This window comes from Aspergillus piperis (genome assembly GCF_003184755.1).
Source record: "Aspergillus piperis CBS 112811 unplaced genomic scaffold BO85scaffold_1, whole genome shotgun sequence".
NCBI lineage: Eukaryota > Fungi > Ascomycota > Eurotiomycetes > Eurotiales > Aspergillaceae > Aspergillus > Aspergillus piperis.
The window spans coordinates 1068593-1084514 of record NW_020291591.1 but is presented as its reverse complement, the minus strand read 5'-3'; the positions used below and the strand labels follow the sequence as shown (position 1 = coordinate 1084514).

The window sequence follows — 15922 nt, the reverse complement described above, 5'->3', positions numbered from 1 at the left end:
AGTAACCAGGGAACAAAACAACTTCAGAATACATCATCACATCACATCATGAACAGTCCAAACACCACCATCACCAGCACCGGTACCACGGCGTTCAACCCGGGACTACTCAGCCGCGCCAGTGCACCAGAAGTCGTCAAGGACTTCGAGGCAAAGACATACTTGAAGGCAATATCCGTTGAGTTGAAGCAGTTGTCTTTGGTCACTTCCTCGACATCCTCAGGTTCAGCGAAGGTGATGTCCACACACTATGGAGTCAGTCAGTATCAAACCAAATTTAAATGGATACATAGAGGGGCTGTTGCATACATCATAAAGAGCAGCACCGTGCTTCGCCGCCAACACCACCTGAATCGTCGCATTATCACCCGGGCTCACACTCATATTGGCTGGCAGCGGCACTTGCGGCATACAGATGGTGCCGGGGTAAGGGTTGTTGGTGGGACCTTCGATTTCAAAGACCGAGAGCATGGGGTTACTCATGTTGGGAGGGACGGTACCCCAGCCGATGTTAATGTAAACGAAGGCCGTCTCATGACCGCGGAACCAGGCAGGTTGAAGGGCGACAGCACCGCCGGTGACGGGCCATTTGGTGCGATTGCGAGAAGTGGCCATACCGCCACCTAAAACAGTCAGCCGACTACCTTCTTTGAGGAAATGGGAAAGGCAAGATGGTATACATACAAGGATAGATCCATTGCATTCCATAGGGGTAGACGTAGGAGCCGTTCTTCCAAGCGACACCCAGACCGTTGGTCTCTTCGACTGTACCGTTGGTGTGCAGGTTGTTACCTCGATATCCGGGGTAAGTGATGACGGTGTGAGCATTGACCAGGCCTAGCCACAGAAGGGTGAGGGCCGCTGTCCAGCGGGATATCGAGTCGCTGAAGGATCTCATTCTGAGGGAACCAGTAGGTAGAACAATAGAGGAAGGAGATATAGGAAAGAGGAGATATACGGAGTGCGCCAGAGGAGGTCAGATGGAACAGAAATAACCTCTAGCAACCTCGACTCATCAAGAGGCACACGAAAACAGTCACGGCAAGCGATCCAGCACTGCAGGAAGAAGAATGATCATCATGAAACCAAGCCTTCCAGCAGCTGGGCGGGAGGGAGGGCTGCCATGACTTTTTGAGTCGAGACGAAGAGGCCATGGCCGGTTCCTGCAATGGCGCTCACGGCCACCGGCATAGCGGGGAAGACAAGCGATATGGACGAGTCACAGCGCAATGTGCGATGTGACAACTCCCGCAGGGGACAGCGGCGATTGGGGATGGGATGGGATGAGTGACGGTTCCAACGGCAGAAGTTTAGCTGATAGCAGGACTGGGATCAGACTAGACTACAACTGGGGAGCGCGCGAAGGATTGCAAGAAGCAGATTGGTTGGGTGGATGGACCAGGGAGGCGGGCTGCAAGAGACATCACAGCGACAGGGAGCAGTTCTGGACTGTCATTCGCGGAGAGGCAGCTGCTGGTAGCGCCGAGCAAGGGTTGGGAGAGGGCACGAGAGGGCACAGGAGGAAGCAGAAGAGGGGGAGCGACGGGCGCTATCCGGGCAGGGCGCTTAGAGATCGACTCAGAGGGGCCGATGGGGAGGTGATCGCAGTGTGACGGGACGATCGCATGCAGCTTCTGTCCATTAGTCTCGTTGCAGTTTTTCAGTTAACTATCTCCTTCTGCTAGTATAGTCCCGTCTCAGCGCTACTACGGAACTTTCTAATGGTTGTCAACCTTTCACGCTGATTCGCATTATCACCCCGGTTCTGGTTGTGTTGGGGCACGATTTTGCCATAGCCAATCAGCTAAGAGGAACACCAAAACCCAACCCTGAGATGTCAACGATCTAGTACTTTGCATCGTATGTTTTGTATGATAACAACTTCTTTCATTTTCAACGGATATACCATGCAATTTGTGTTGTGAGTTGGACGAATGCTGATACTGTTGGTGTTCAGCCTGTAGCTAAGCGCCCAACCCCGCCATAGTATAGTCTACGCATGTTGGTCTGACTTGAAGCGCCGTGATCAAGCTTGCATGACAGGGATAACTGTAGGTAATGTCTTTATCCGCTGCTTTTCTCATGCTTGATTTTTGGCTGCACGCCCTTAGCTTGAACTTGATCTAGGCTCAGGAAGACATCACCTACCATAACATCACGTGATCTCGATATCTAAAAGCTATGCGGATAGGCACAATAAGAAAGACTATGTCTCACTACTATCTCTTCAGATTGTTCAAGGTTCTTACGATATTGTCTCTCATACTTCTGTCAGCTGCAGTTTCATTGTCTTCCGACCTTGCAGACACCTGGTCTACCGGGACTAGTCCACTATCTACTGATTTCTTTCCAAGCAGTCTTACAGACCTCAACGACAGTTATTACCACCAGAGAACTTCATGGAAGAACAAAAACACTGCATACTCAGTATAATACGGTTCGAGAACCTGTGTCATATATCCAGTCCAATCATTCTGCCACTTCCATATCGCGAGAGCTTTGACAAACTCCCAGGGTTCAGGAAACCAACCACTGAACTCCCAATCTACGATTCCAGTGACGTTCCCATTATTGACCATAATATTGTAATGACGAAAATCCCCATGGGTAAACACAATATTGTGTCTTTTCTGAGACGCAAGCATACCAACCAGGACATTCTTGACATGACGTTTAGGTGCTCTGTCTTGATACGCATTGATAATTGCATTGTTAAAATCATCTTCTGAATCAAAGGGTCCTTAGTAGCGTCAGTATCAATGACAGGTATTGGTGACACTACTCACCCTTAAACTCAAGGTCTCCTAGGATTGGATCAGGAAGAGGCCCACGATCAACGGAGCCTATGTAATTCCTGTGCTCAATCTGGCGAAGCTCATCGAGATACCCTTTCAACTGGTCGGCAATTCGACATTTTGTCACACTATCATAAGTATCCCAGACCTTATCCAGCCTCTGACCCTCCACATAACTCATGAAGATATAGTTATCGTAATAGCTCCCATAATCATCGATGTCCCGGTCAATTGGACCATAAGAGTAATAAGCAAAGATCTTGGGCACTGGGACAGTTTCTGTATTCTGATCAACAAACACCATGCTTTTAGCCTCGTGTAGTGTGACATGGGAGCCAAATTTGACCACAACTTCAGGAGATATCTTCACTATCTTTACGCCGCCCCAGCAAAATATGGTATTACTGGGGTTCGCCATTGTCTTGATGGTATCTGGATCGAGTACTGCGAAACCAGAAGATGAGTAGAGGATGTTGACTTGTGGTTCAGAGCCAACAGACAGAAAATTTTGCTTTTCTTCCGTGTTGGACATATCTAATACAGAAATGAAGCAATACGCTTTCGAAGATATTGTATACTGGTGGAAATAAATGGTGGGGAGCAAAGGATGGATGGGTCCAGGCTATGCCGCCTTATAAGCGTGTCTACTTCTTAGTATCCTCCCACCAATCAAACCCGCCCACTTACCGCCCGCCGGCTCTCCCCTCCCCTCCCCTCCCCTCCGTCGCATTCAATTCTCTCTGCCATTCATGCATCTCCCCTTCCACCAACAAGCACAACGCCCATAACACTCTCTACTACTAGCTCCAACCCCCTCCTCCCAATCACACAGCGAAAGAAGAAGAGAGAACCAGCAAAATGCCCCACACCTCGCGCAAAAAACACCCTCACCCCAACAACACCTTACAAGCGCAAAAACGACTCCAAATCACCGACGCCACTACCGGCTGGACGCATGTCACCACCAGCGGCAAAGCGCGCCGCTGTGCGCGCACCACCAAAGACCAACAATCACAATCCCAATTCCAATCACCAACAACAAAAGAAGAAAAAGAAAAAGAAACAGAAACATTCCACCCCGCCGAAGCCCCACCCACCACCACCCTCGACTCCCTCAAATCGCAATTCACTCAGATCCAACGCACATGGAAAGAATCAACTACGTGCGATGTGGTGAAGAGGACGCTTCACAATATCCTCCTTCCTCCTCAATTACAATCACGAGAGTCAAATACGGATAATACACAACAATCGCATACTACAACATGGAATAAGCATAATGGAATAGGAACAGGGATTGATTCCATAATCTGCATCGGTCTCGGCAGTCCGAGCGGATTCCTTCGTGGAGGATGGGTTGATCGACGATTAGTTTCGCTGTATCAGTTGGCTGCGTTGGTGCATGTCATCGCCTCTATCTCTTCCTCTTCTTCTGCTCGTGAGTATATCCATATCCTATCTACCTCAATTACCCATCTAATCATTCATTCTTAATCAGCAGATCCAACAATAAAAACCTACGCTCAAGACCCTGTCTTCAATACCCTCGACACGGCCCTCCTCTCTAGCCTTGACATCACCGTCCTCGAGTCCCCGCATGCCTTCGAGAAAGTAACTCCCCGTACGTTCCTCTTCTGTCCTGGTGCGGAGCGCACACATCTTGAGCAGTTATTGGCGCTGGATCCGGCGTTTGTGTTTGGGGGACCGCTGGAAGATGTCGAGTCAGAGGTGGTGAGTGCGTTTGTGAAGAGAAGGGGGTCGGTACGGTTGCCGCTGTTTGAGGCGCAGGAACATGCGTTCTGGAACATGCGAGTTTATTATCCGTTGGAGAAGGAGGGGGAGGAGTAGTATGCTAAGGTATCATGATCTTAGATGTGGATGGCTATCCATTACCAGAGAGAATGATGGGTGACCAGTATGATGATAACCATCTACTGGCTACACGCCTACGCTACGCCCCTTATACCGAATCGGCATGCATGCAACAAGGGTCGTATTGTCAGCCCTAAGTGGATCACACGCTCACGCTATATACAAACACGCCAAATAGCACTTCGCGTAGAATGGCGTCGTGACACTCGTCAGAATGCCGCGCAAATGAACGACGGCAGCCGACCCATGCACCAGGTCAATAGAATACAGTCCCAGGACAAAGCTTTAACACCGCAAGGAAGCACAGCAGAAATCGATCAGTCGTAATGCATCATAACACATGATGTATGTCGGATATGTTGTGTACATTTCATCCATCATCACTTTCATCAGGTCTAGAGACGTATCGGCGTTCACGTAATTGTCTTGCCGCCACAATCAGGGATCTTGACGCCCGGCTTCAGATTGCGAGCCGAGTCCATCAGCCCCCATTTGTCTTCCCATTCCTGACCGGGCGTGTTGTACTGGACCTTCCACGGCTCATCGAAAGCCTCGAACCTGCATATATCTTAGCCGCGTCTTGCAGTTGTAGCAGTCTGCAACTTACCAGAAATACTCTGTACCATTATCCAACGCCTGACAAACCCATTCCGACAGGAACTGGTTCAGCTCATCGATGCCCGCCACAGCGCCCTGCTTGTCATTCTGACATTTGTTGTCGGACCCACAGTCGTTCCCTCCACCCGTCGGCCATCCGACCTCTGATATGATCTGCTGTTTGTTCGTTCCTGCTGTGAGTGGGGTGTCGTGCGTTTGCCAGAATGTCCACGTCCAGCTGGCAGCGTCATCAATTTCTACTCCTCCGAAGAACGGATGGATGTTCGACATGACAAAGTCGGCTGCGCTGACCAGCTGTGCATTCCAATTGTCGCCCAAGTCCGAGGTGCCCACCGGGAGGTCAATGTTTTTCTCTTTGAAGTGGTCTTTCACATCGTTAATGTAGCCGATCAAATTCGTTTCTGCACTCGCCACGTCGGAGCCTGCTCGATAGAGTGCTTCATTACCCACAATAGCTCCTTTGAATATCGAGGTATCGTTTGCGCTTTCCACGATCTTATACAATTGGCTAATCTGGCGGTCCGTAGTCGTGGTGTTGGTATCGATCCACACGCCCAGCCAGAGCTTCATATTAGTCAACTGCAAGCGATCAATGGCCTCGAGGACCATCTCAGTCTGATTGCAGTCCGTGCCGTACAGTCGGATAGTATTAGTCAACTGCGTGAGCACCGCCAGGTCGCGCGTAACGTTGTTCTGCGACGGAGGATATTGGAGACACAGCGGATACTGTACTCCCCACGGGGTATAGTCGACACCGGGAAACACTTTGTGAAGGTTCTTGTTGTTCATAAGCGCCTTGATCTCGTCGGAATCCTTGTCGAGCAGCCCATCTCCTTTATCCGAACCACCAGACCCTGTGCCCGATGATGATGATGACGAAGATGTATCGCCGTCATGCTCCTGATGGCCCAGAATACCACCGACAGCGCCCCCAACAATAGCTGCCACGATCACTGCCGCCAATACGAGCCCAACAATCCACCCACGTTTGCGACTCCCGCCTCCAATAATGTGCCTACCTCCTTGTGCCTTTTCGGCTCCTCCCAACCCACCTCCAATATCAGAATCATAATACGGACTAGGCTGCTCTTTCTTGAAAAGCGCCCGGAACTTCCCTAAAAGCCCCCCGGCAGCCGCTGCGCCAGCGACACCTGCAGCAGGCACATTTCCGTTCGATCTGTAGTCCGCCACTCCCTTGGGGTGGACAGGGAACCCATCATCGCCATCGTCAGCAATATCATCCGGATTGATGACAAGCGGGTAGTCGTGAGAACTATAAGCCGAATGCCGCTGATACGGTCCAGCATCCACACCTTGGTACGGACTATCGAAGAAGCTGTGTTGGGATGGCGTGGTTCCCGGCGTGCTATGTTCTGCAAAAGGTGCGCCAGCACCAAGCCCCGTATGCGAGCTGTAAGAGTCGCGATACCTCATCGTCTCCGAATTCGGATAGATGTCCCCATCGGGCGGAGCAGGTATACAGGGATTATCGGAGCCGGTGGTGTTGAAATCCCGTTCAGCAGGGAGATTGCGTACTGGAACATCTGTTTCCCTAAAAGCGTCAACTCCACTCTGGCGATTATTAGAATTGGCTACGCCAAGAGCGATACCACTGATTCCGCCACCCACAGAGGCCGGCCCTAGATTATCCATCCCCGGTGTCGAGGTCATGTGGCGCTCCAGACTCTGACCTTCCGGGACTGACACCAGACCTCGGTCAAATGGCCTGGTCTGCCCTTGAAAACCAGCAGATAGCGGGGAGATGTCGCCATATGATGTACTGTAGAGACCGTCTTCTGCAGATCGGAGGGGTGAGATCTCTCGCTCATCATCTCTCAACAACGCATCGTCGCCGCGACTGTAACTAAAGGACCGGTTCACGCCGGCCATGCTGGAACATGTGACAAGGAATCTTTTGTGAATGATTGTTAGGAAATATCGCGATAGGAGACGAAATAGTTATAATAATAGGGTACTGAGCTAACTGGCGACGAAGGAAGAGAGGGCGATAGATGAGGAAGAGTTACTATTAGGAGCAGTGAAAGGAAGGAAGAGAGCACACCAAGCAAGACCCCAAGTAAGACAGCCAGACGAACGAGGCAAGGGCAGAAAAAGCGGTCTCCCGGCAGGCAGGTGGTAGTAGTAGTATGGCACCCCAACCGTCGTAGGGTGTTGTTTCTAAATCAAGAACAAGTCTGACAGCCCGGGCGGAACCACGGTTCGTCGTTTACAGACGATCCCGTGAAAGTCACCCAAGGATGGGCGGAATATCGTGGACCAGTGAATTGCGACGGTGCTATTTTCTTCGACGCAATTGTCAGCATACCGCCGAAATAGAAAAAAGGAACGCAGCCACGAACTCAATCAGATTTGAAATGCAAACCCGGATCTTAGACTAAGTTTCGGGGTGTCTTGGATTTGGGACGTGAGGGGGTGGAAGGATGGATGGAGAAGGCGGATATGAAAGAGAAACAACGAGTAGTCAGTTGTTCCTAGGGTGGGTGGCAGTCGATGGATGGAAGTCGGAAGATTGGTAGTAGATAAAGTGACTGCATGCGGCACAGAAGCAGTGGAGAAAAGGACCCCAGCTTCCATGGCGACGAGCAAAAAGGTTAATGGATGAAGTTACTTTTTTGGTGGAGGGATGGGTGGGAGGGAGAGCGGCGGTGGCCCCGACAACCACTAGACTTGTACTGTATACTGTATGGCTGTATGGAGCGGGTGTATGTAACTGTGCCCTGAATTGGAAGCCAAACGTCGTACTAAACGCCAGGGTCCAGCAGCCACTAAGCCGCATCGGGTCAGGGTCTTTCCCCGGTTGGTCCACTGCCGCTTCGACCTAATCGGAATCGGGGTTGCACGTGCCCGCCCAGATGCACTGAATGCGGCAGGCAGCAACCAATTAACCTTGTTTGGTCCCCGTATTCTTTGGGGTTTCATTGACATGACACCAAAGGAAAAGGAACAAAACCACAATACCATCATTCACATTCAGAGTTTCATCATCAGTCATTCATCATATTGTTTTCGTAGTAAGGGCAGCCGTCAAATCATCATAATCATGTCAAGAACAAAAAATCATCATCGAAATCCAACGCCCGATCCATCAGACCGCCATATCCCCTTTCCCCTCTCTTGGACTCCCTCCCGATATCTATTACTTTACATAGCGGCCCATGATCGCTGTCGGCCCCGTCAGCATAACCCTGAGGGACAACCCGGCAGAAGGATCAGGCGAACTAGGACAAGGAACGAGTGACACGGTCAAAGTAAACATCTCCCTGACAGACCCTTCAGGGATACGGTAGCACTGAATAAAAATAGAAGGAGATGGTGTGTTTTCAAGCTGCATGGCTCAAGCCTCGACCTCTTCAGCACTGCGCTGCGAGGCAGACACCCCATGAGCACCGGCACCCCGAGTCGGGCCCCCCGCCGCCCGTCGCTTACGCTCGAGGAATCGTCGTTTGCCCGCCCGCGTCTCGAAATGCCGAGGAATGGATGTCGGTTCCTGGCCGGCCGCCAGCATCGTGCTGCGCATCTTATTTCGGTACGCGTCAACTACATTCCCGACACGGGCCAAAGATTAGTCACATTCAAGGTATTCCGAGGTGGGTACTGCATGGCCAACATGCAGGCGACGCAAGGGATGTAAGGGAAGGGAAGATCACGCACGAGATCGCTGCAGGAACAGCATTCGCCCCGCAAACACTCGACTTTGGCTCCAACTCATTCGATAGCCCAGGTCATTCAAGAGTACCTCTCTTCTCCGTCGTCCTCGGGACAGCCGGGGAACCGCGATCTCTCCCTCACCATCAATTTGTGGTGCGGGAACCATGATCCTTCCAACGGTCGGGCTGTCATCATCATCGGCATCTTCCTCATCCACCCCAACGTGGTCCTTGATATATCGATTCCCAGGGACGACTCGACCCGGGTCCCTCATCTGAACTGGAAAGTATGTCCGGGGGTATACCGCATTAGACATCCTGTAGGAGTCTGGAAGCTCGTCCATATCAACCTGGTCCAGCATGACCTTGACTCGTACGCGACAACCCCGCTGGTTATCGTCCACGAGGATGAACTTGCGGCGTTTGCCCTCGGGCAGTGTGCCAAAGAGCGCATCGCTGCTTGGGTTGCGCTCGTCATCGTCATCGTCCACTTCTTCGATCCGGTTCGAGGAGGTCGCAATGGTCGGGTGGCGCCCGAGAGACCCGAGGCCACTATCTCGGAGTAGTGGTGGTATCGAGGGACCCCTTGGTCCCCCTGCGGCCGTCGCGGGGGTCGGATAGGAAGGATAGCCATGGAACACCTGCGCCGTGCGGATGTCCGTTGGTGATGGTCCGGGTTGCAGACCATCCGAGACAGGTGGACGACTGGTACCGTTCGTATAGTCAGTGGTACCTATTATGTATGATAGGACAATATATAAATTAGCCTACGCAAAACTGCAGGTGGCACGTCATGTTTGAAAGCACAGCGGGGTACAGCGTCAACGTAGCATAACAGGCGAAACATGAACCGGGTATGGGCAAAACAACAAACAACAAAACGACAAGAGCCTCTCCCGACCAAATAGAAATACATGGGGTACGGTATCCATATCACTTGGAAGAAAGCACACCAAATTCACGTCCGTTCGGTGGCGATCTGCCTACTTAGACATGGCAATAAAACATCGAACAATACAAGACAAACCGACATGAGCACCGTCGATTCATTCAAACAGTGTCAGGGACAAGCACATCATGTGTGGTGGAACATACCGCTAGCTTCTTCGTGGCCTGCACTTCCATCTGGCTGGGCATGGTGGTGATGTAGCTGAGGGGGGCCCATGGGCAATGGCCCTAGGCTGGGACGAGGACCGGGGGCGGGCATACTAGCACTTGGCAACCCAGGGCCAACAGGGGTGGAAGGCGCCATGTGAGGCGGAGGCACAGGCATCCCCTGCCGCTTGTTAATCTTGGCCATTCTCCTCACACGCCGGCTTCGAAGTCGAGGGTCCTGGTTGCTATTTCTCCAGCTATCCACTGCCCGCTGAATCAGCCCACGCTTGCCTCTCAGTGCCGGGTTCAGCTCCGCCAAGGCCCATCCAACAGCATTACATTCAGTTTCGTAGACCAGTCGATTGCCTCTGTACTGGTCCTTGCTGCAGCAGGCTCGAGGGTAAACGCAGTTCTCAGTCTTGAACTCCTGGCTTAAATTATCCACATTAACCGACTCAACGTCGCAGCGGATTGTATACTCCATCTTTACACGATCCCGAGAGTACTCAAACGCGATCCACTGGACACCATTGCTATCTTGTCGGACAACCAGGGGGGTTGTCGCAGGGATTGGTCCTGGTGCCGCACTAGAGCTGGCCCCGACATTAGAGTTTTGATGGTGAACAGCACTGGCTGACAAAGGTGCACCACTAGCTGCTGAATGAGGGGGGTTTAGCATCGTTCTCTGAGGGGGCGTTGGCTGTTGTGCCGCAGCTGAGTTTGGACTACTTGACAAGTTCCCTGTTGGAGCCTGAGCCGGGTGATGCGGTAACTGCGCAGTGCTTGTCGGATGGGGCACCATCAGTGGCTGTGTCGTAAGAGGATGCTGTTGGGGAGACGTATTCGGTCCATAGGGTGGAGGCTGTACGGGATTCATGGGTGAGTATGGCGGATAACCATACATTTGCGAGGTCATTTGGGGCGACTGTGTGTATATGCCGCGATTATGCTGTTCCTGTGTTTGGGAAGCTACTGAAGCAGGCGAGCTGGATTGGGGCGTGTGATAAATCGGAGGATACGGCCGCTGCATTTGCGTTGCTGTAGCCATCATTGCTGGCGGTCCTGAACATGAATCAGCCTCTGTGGCATGGATTAACCAGAACAACCTTTGGAGCATATTGTTGTCACTGCTGCTGCGGATACCATTACACCAAAAATACCAAAGAAACCCCTTACACCGCACTTACCACTTGATGAGTACTGACTGGGTGCGCTTGCGGTACTATAAGAGGAATGAGATGAATAGTACGAATGCTCTGATGGCGGGCCGTAGGAGTGCTGATGATGTATAACTCCGTTGCCTAAGGCGTGATGTGCGTATGAACCAGACGGTAGGGTAGTTGAAGGCTGATGTGGTGATTCTGGTTGTTTCTGTGGCTGGACCAGAAGAGTTGGTCGAGGATGGTGAAGATGAGGCGGTTGCGGGCCGGGATGGCGATGCTGGGTCAAACGACAGTTAGCGCTAGAACCTGAATTATTCTCGAAACAAATTTCAGAACCCGAGTGTTTGAATATTGCAGCTTGCGATATAATCAAGGAAACACTTAAGTATGTGCATGACAAAAAAACAATGTAGTTGAATCAGAAACTGCATATGGAAGCACAAATCAGAGAGTTGCTTATTCTATAAGCAAGGGACCAAGCACACATATGGTTGAGCATCTGTAGGAGACAGCCCGATGCGTATATGGCGGCATACACGCAATAAGGAAAGCACTTGCCACAGGCAAGCATCGTTGGTAAAAGGTTGGCAACTCTGGACCTATTCGCACCTCCCAAAACCTCGGCGGGTATGATGTCCATCCTGCTGGTAAGTTGTGTCATTCAGGCAACAAGAATGACCCTCCTTTATCGCCTCCAAGGGAACGTGGAAGGAAGACACGTGGGATCCGAATCAGATTCATAGTTTGGTCGAACAGTCAAAGCCGAGTCAGCGATGACTTTCTGCAAGCGCGGCTAGAGAGCATGGCAGATGTGGGCATGACCCGTGCTGAAGAAACTTTCCAGCCCCATTGGCGGCTCTAGCAAGAATATTCCGAATGTCGAGGGTGAGACCACAGGGTGTTCGACGGACGTCGGAAGACAAGGCGTCCGTGCATTGATTATTGGCGCATTGCGGGAGACGTCATCGCAGTGGAAACAGGCGACACGGTCAGGTTATCGTATACGGTCTCAACAAGCAGGGAGGCCTGCTTTACTGAGGACCAAATGCCCACATACTCCCGGGTTCTCCCCAGTAGCACTCATGCGCAGTAGGCCAGGTTGACCTTGGATGAAGGCAAAGGCATGGATTGATGCAGGCATGAGAGGCAAAAGACCAAGATAGAAAGGTCGGAGAAGGGAAAAAGAAAATACTGGAAAAGAAAGAACAACATAACAGGCAAAAAAGCACTGGTTTCTAGCACTCAAGAAGAGATGAGAGAATACACTCACAGGATCTTCCACTGGCTCGTCCTTGTACTTTGGTGCAGGTGGATGAGCTAGGTCAGTCTGAACCATGCCGGTCATGACTGACCTCGAATGGTCCGGGATGATAATCCTTTTTTATTTTTTTCTGACCTTCCTTTGCTTTCGTCCTTCAATGGCTTCAGCTCATATAATAAGGGGAGGGAAATCTAGAGGAGAGACATAAAACAAAGTTCAGCTTGGGTGCGGGAGAGAAGAAAGGATGCGCGTAAGAAGATAGTCCGGAGGGAGGGGCCCAGAAACGGGGGTGGAAAGGATATCTAGACTAGACTAGAGAAGAGCTTATGAAAAGGAAAGCTAATGAGAGGCTGAAGGGTAACGGTAGTGGCTCGTTGGTCCGTGTGGTTCTGAACTGGGGGGGGGGAGGGGGGGGAGGGTGGAAAGGAAGGGGGCCTGGCGATGATGGGCCTGGATAAACGGTGCAATGCGAGTGTGCAAGTGTAATTGTGGAGGGTCCAGGGTCGTTATTTAGCTGCGCTGGAGACCCATCCTTCAGTCAGAGGAGTTGTTCACCAGCTAGCTATTCCGGAACAGGTATGGGGGGAGATGAAGAAGTCTGGGAGAAATAAATTAAAGCAGGGAGAAGGGGGACGGAAAGAAAAAAAAATAAAAAAAAAATAGAAAATAGAAAAGGGATCTAAATGAAAAAAAAAAAAATAAAGGGTAAAAATGAATAAATAAAAAAGAAATAGGGAAAGAAAACAGACAAGTGACGGAGGGCAGGACAGCGTCAGAGGGATGCACTGACTAGTGGGGATATCAGGATGAGCTTGTAACTAGCGGGAAGGTGGTGTAATATTGACCAGGATGGATGCAGGACGCAGGAGCAAAAACGCGAATGCGACACTTTGAGGGTCTCTGAAGAGGATTGACTCGAACAAAGTGACTCCTGACGACAGTCAGGCGCAATTGAAAAGGAAAGAGATGGCTGACTCGATGAATTGTCTTTTGGGGGGATGATTTGCAGGATGCAGTGGCAGAGTCAAATCCAAGAATAAAATGTTGTGGAAAAAGGAAAATAATGAAAGTCAACGGGCCAAAAAAAGGTGAGAATTCTGGGGAAGAGAGAGTGAGGATAAGAGAGGGAGAGAGAACCAGTAGACGCCGAGCACGGCATACAGTAGGGGACTTTTCTTTGCAAAAAAGAAATATTAGATGCAGCGGATGACGGTTTACCTGTAGGCCACCACTGACATGGCTGCGACCCCGGGAATTGTTTGACGATAAGAACCGTGGGTAGTAGGGATAACTGGCAAGGAAGCAGAACGTACCTTTGACCCGTCGAGGTTAAAACTAGGAAAAACTGTCCAGCAAAACTGGCAACTGGACTAGATTAGCAGCAGTATGAGGGATGATGGGCAAAGCTTAAAGAGTAGGAAAAAAGAAAGGTAGAACAAAGACAGTAGACAAAGAATCGGAAACAGCCGCCAAGCGTCGAGATCTCAAAACTTTGAGGAGGTCAAGCAGATGGGGTTCCGTTGTTTCGCTTGCGTTTTTGTACTTGAGATTGTGACGACCAGAAATGGATCGGAGACTAACGCGCCAGTGAGAACGGTGATCCAAAAAGGGAGCAGTTGGTGGTTAGGTCTGGAGAAGTATCTACTGATCAACCGAGTGTCGAACGGTGTATGTACAGAGAGTAAGTGGTATATGGTCAGTGGTAATCCGCATGGCTTCTCTCGCCTATCATGCTGCAGACAGCTAATTATAACAGGCCGGGAAATAATCTCATGAAATTACTGTGACAATCATGGCTTGCGAGCTGCCACTTAGGAGGCATGAGTAGTGGAGGGAGAACATGCAGCTACTTTTACCTACTTGGTAGTAGGTTAGTAGCAAGCACCTGCCACCCACACCACCCTAAGAGCAGAGTGGGTGTGCGGGTGTGTGTGCATCCGGCCGGGTGAGTGTCAATATGGCCGTGACAGATCGTGTTGGCCGGGATTATTAATCAGCTGTCATTTTCTTCTTCTTTTCTTCGTTGGCATTTTCATTTTTCTTCTTTGCATTAACTTCGCCCAGTCAACGCTATCTCGAGTCATTTGGCCAGTCATCTTGGAGCTGCTGTCTCTGCTAATACAATAAAAAAAAGATTACAAGCCCCAAACATCTCTCAAAGTAGAAGCATGAAGAGAAAAAGGCATTCACATTGTCGAGGATAATGATTAGTGCTGGACTAAAAGGGAAAATGGAAAAAATGAAAAGGGCAAGAAAAAAAATGGAAACAGATAGAAAAAGAAAATTTCCCATTGGCATGTTGGGCTCCAATACCCACACAGGTGTTTTCAGGTTTGAGAGGAAAGGGCAGAAAATGGATGGTCTGGATTAATGAAGATTGGCGCCGGGAGGATTAGGCACAGTACAGTAGCCGTTGTTAGTTTGAAGTAGGTAGTCGGATTGAACGGCACCGTCCAAACATCTTGTTATAGATGCGAAGTATAATCCTCGTCTTTGGGAAATAACTGGATATCATGGGTTTGGAAGAACCACTTGGTCGAGTCCACCATCGGAGTGGGATCTCTCAGAGATTCAATCCAGGTACCACCGGGTAAGAGCTTGATTCCCACCCACACGAGTCGCTGCCTAGGATATGGCCGGCCACCCCCGGTCATGCTTAAAGGGTCATAGTTTAGAGCTCACAATGGTGATCGTTATTGATAATGAGCTGCTGAAATGGCACCCTGGATTGACAAACCATAATTGCCATGCCCTGAACAGCCCAGCCCAACTCCACTTAGTAGACATGGCCTGTGACGCTGGCTCGATGGATCGGCCCAGTCACCACAGCTCTAGCCATCTATTGATCCCGCGATAGTGCGGATGATCCTGTCATGGAGGACGTTATTTTCGTCGTTACCGTTGTCTGCGTTTGCTGATATGGGTTAAATTGTTCCAGACTGTTTGTTCGATATTCCTTCTTATTGAATAATTCCAGTTCAGTCAATATCACGGCCTATTTTCTGTTTTGATTTTCCTTTTTCCTATTTTATAATCCCAATCTGTCAATTTCATTCGCCATTTGTTTCCTCTCCGAGGATTTTAGCCCCATCTGTCTGCCTGTTTTTCTTCGTTCGCGGGACATCCAGTCAAAAATACGGAATACGCGACTCGATCTGGTTACACTCCGGTATGAGAACGACCGATCTGACTTGCTGCTGTCAGCCTTGTTCCCACATCTCAGAGGCGCCACTCAACGAATGGCACCCCTCCCGAGCCCCCCATCAATCAAGATCAACTCCTACTCCTACCACCACACATACGCACACAAAGACCAGTGGCATCTGAGGTATTCCGTAAGCCCCAGCAGATTCAAGTTTGCTTCATTTCTTTTTTGACTTTTTTTGTTTTTCCTATTTCAATTTTGCTTCCCTTTCTCTCTTCGGGATGACGAAAGTTTGGCAGTTTGCG

General features: G+C 50.4%; 6 protein-coding genes across 6 annotated transcripts; 1 reads left to right on the top strand and 5 right to left on the bottom strand.

Moving 5' to 3' along the window:
- Positions 1 to 41: 41 nt before the first annotated feature.
- On the bottom strand, positions 42 to 898 carry BO85DRAFT_433462 (copper acquisition factor BIM1-like domain-containing protein; the record flags this gene model as incomplete). The annotated part of the gene is made up of 3 exons (XM_025658423.1): positions 42 to 248; positions 310 to 623; positions 685 to 898. The coding sequence occupies 3 exons, from the start codon at positions 896 to 898 to the stop codon at positions 42 to 44; spliced, it is 735 nt and encodes a 244-aa protein (XP_025520803.1).
- A 439-nt stretch (positions 899 to 1337) lies between these two features.
- BO85DRAFT_454945 (phosphotransferase enzyme family protein) lies at positions 1338 to 3327 on the bottom strand (the record flags this gene model as incomplete). Its single annotated transcript, XM_025661353.1, has 4 exons — positions 1338 to 1634; positions 2505 to 2725; positions 2787 to 2895; positions 2944 to 3327. 4 exons carry the CDS (start codon positions 3325 to 3327, stop codon positions 1338 to 1340), a joined length of 1011 nt encoding a protein of 336 aa, XP_025520802.1.
- A 118-nt stretch (positions 3328 to 3445) lies between these two features.
- On the top strand, positions 3446 to 4957 carry BO85DRAFT_11166 (SRR1 family protein). The gene is made up of 3 exons (XM_025653854.1): positions 3446 to 4092; positions 4153 to 4233; positions 4297 to 4957. The coding sequence occupies exons 1-3, from the start codon at positions 3654 to 3656 to the stop codon at positions 4641 to 4643; spliced, it is 867 nt and encodes a 288-aa protein (XP_025520801.1). The 5' UTR covers positions 3446 to 3653; the 3' UTR covers positions 4644 to 4957.
- bgt3 (putative cell wall glucanase) lies at positions 4842 to 7458 on the bottom strand. Its single transcript, XM_025653853.1, has 3 exons — positions 7348 to 7458; positions 5275 to 7197; positions 4842 to 5225 (listed from the first exon to the last, which is right to left on the bottom strand). Exons 2-3 carry the CDS (start codon positions 7173 to 7175, stop codon positions 5081 to 5083), a joined length of 2046 nt encoding a protein of 681 aa, XP_025520800.1. The 5' UTR covers positions 7176 to 7197; positions 7348 to 7458; the 3' UTR covers positions 4842 to 5080.
- Positions 7459 to 8640: 1182 nt separating this feature from the next.
- On the bottom strand, positions 8641 to 12556 carry BO85DRAFT_361398 (uncharacterized protein; the record flags this gene model as incomplete). The annotated part of the gene is made up of 5 exons (XM_025655589.1): positions 8641 to 8843; positions 8958 to 9686; positions 10049 to 11110; positions 11236 to 11488; positions 12482 to 12556. 5 exons carry the CDS (start codon positions 12554 to 12556, stop codon positions 8641 to 8643), a joined length of 2322 nt encoding a protein of 773 aa, XP_025520799.1.
- Positions 12557 to 12667: 111 nt separating this feature from the next.
- Positions 12668 to 13875, bottom strand: BO85DRAFT_11087 (uncharacterized protein). The gene is made up of 3 exons (XM_025653851.1): positions 13786 to 13875; positions 13610 to 13647; positions 12668 to 12991 (listed from the first exon to the last, which is right to left on the bottom strand). Exons 2-3 carry the CDS (start codon positions 13629 to 13631, stop codon positions 12780 to 12782), a joined length of 234 nt encoding a protein of 77 aa, XP_025520798.1. The 5' UTR covers positions 13632 to 13647; positions 13786 to 13875; the 3' UTR covers positions 12668 to 12779.
- Positions 13876 to 15922: the final 2047 nt, after the last annotated feature.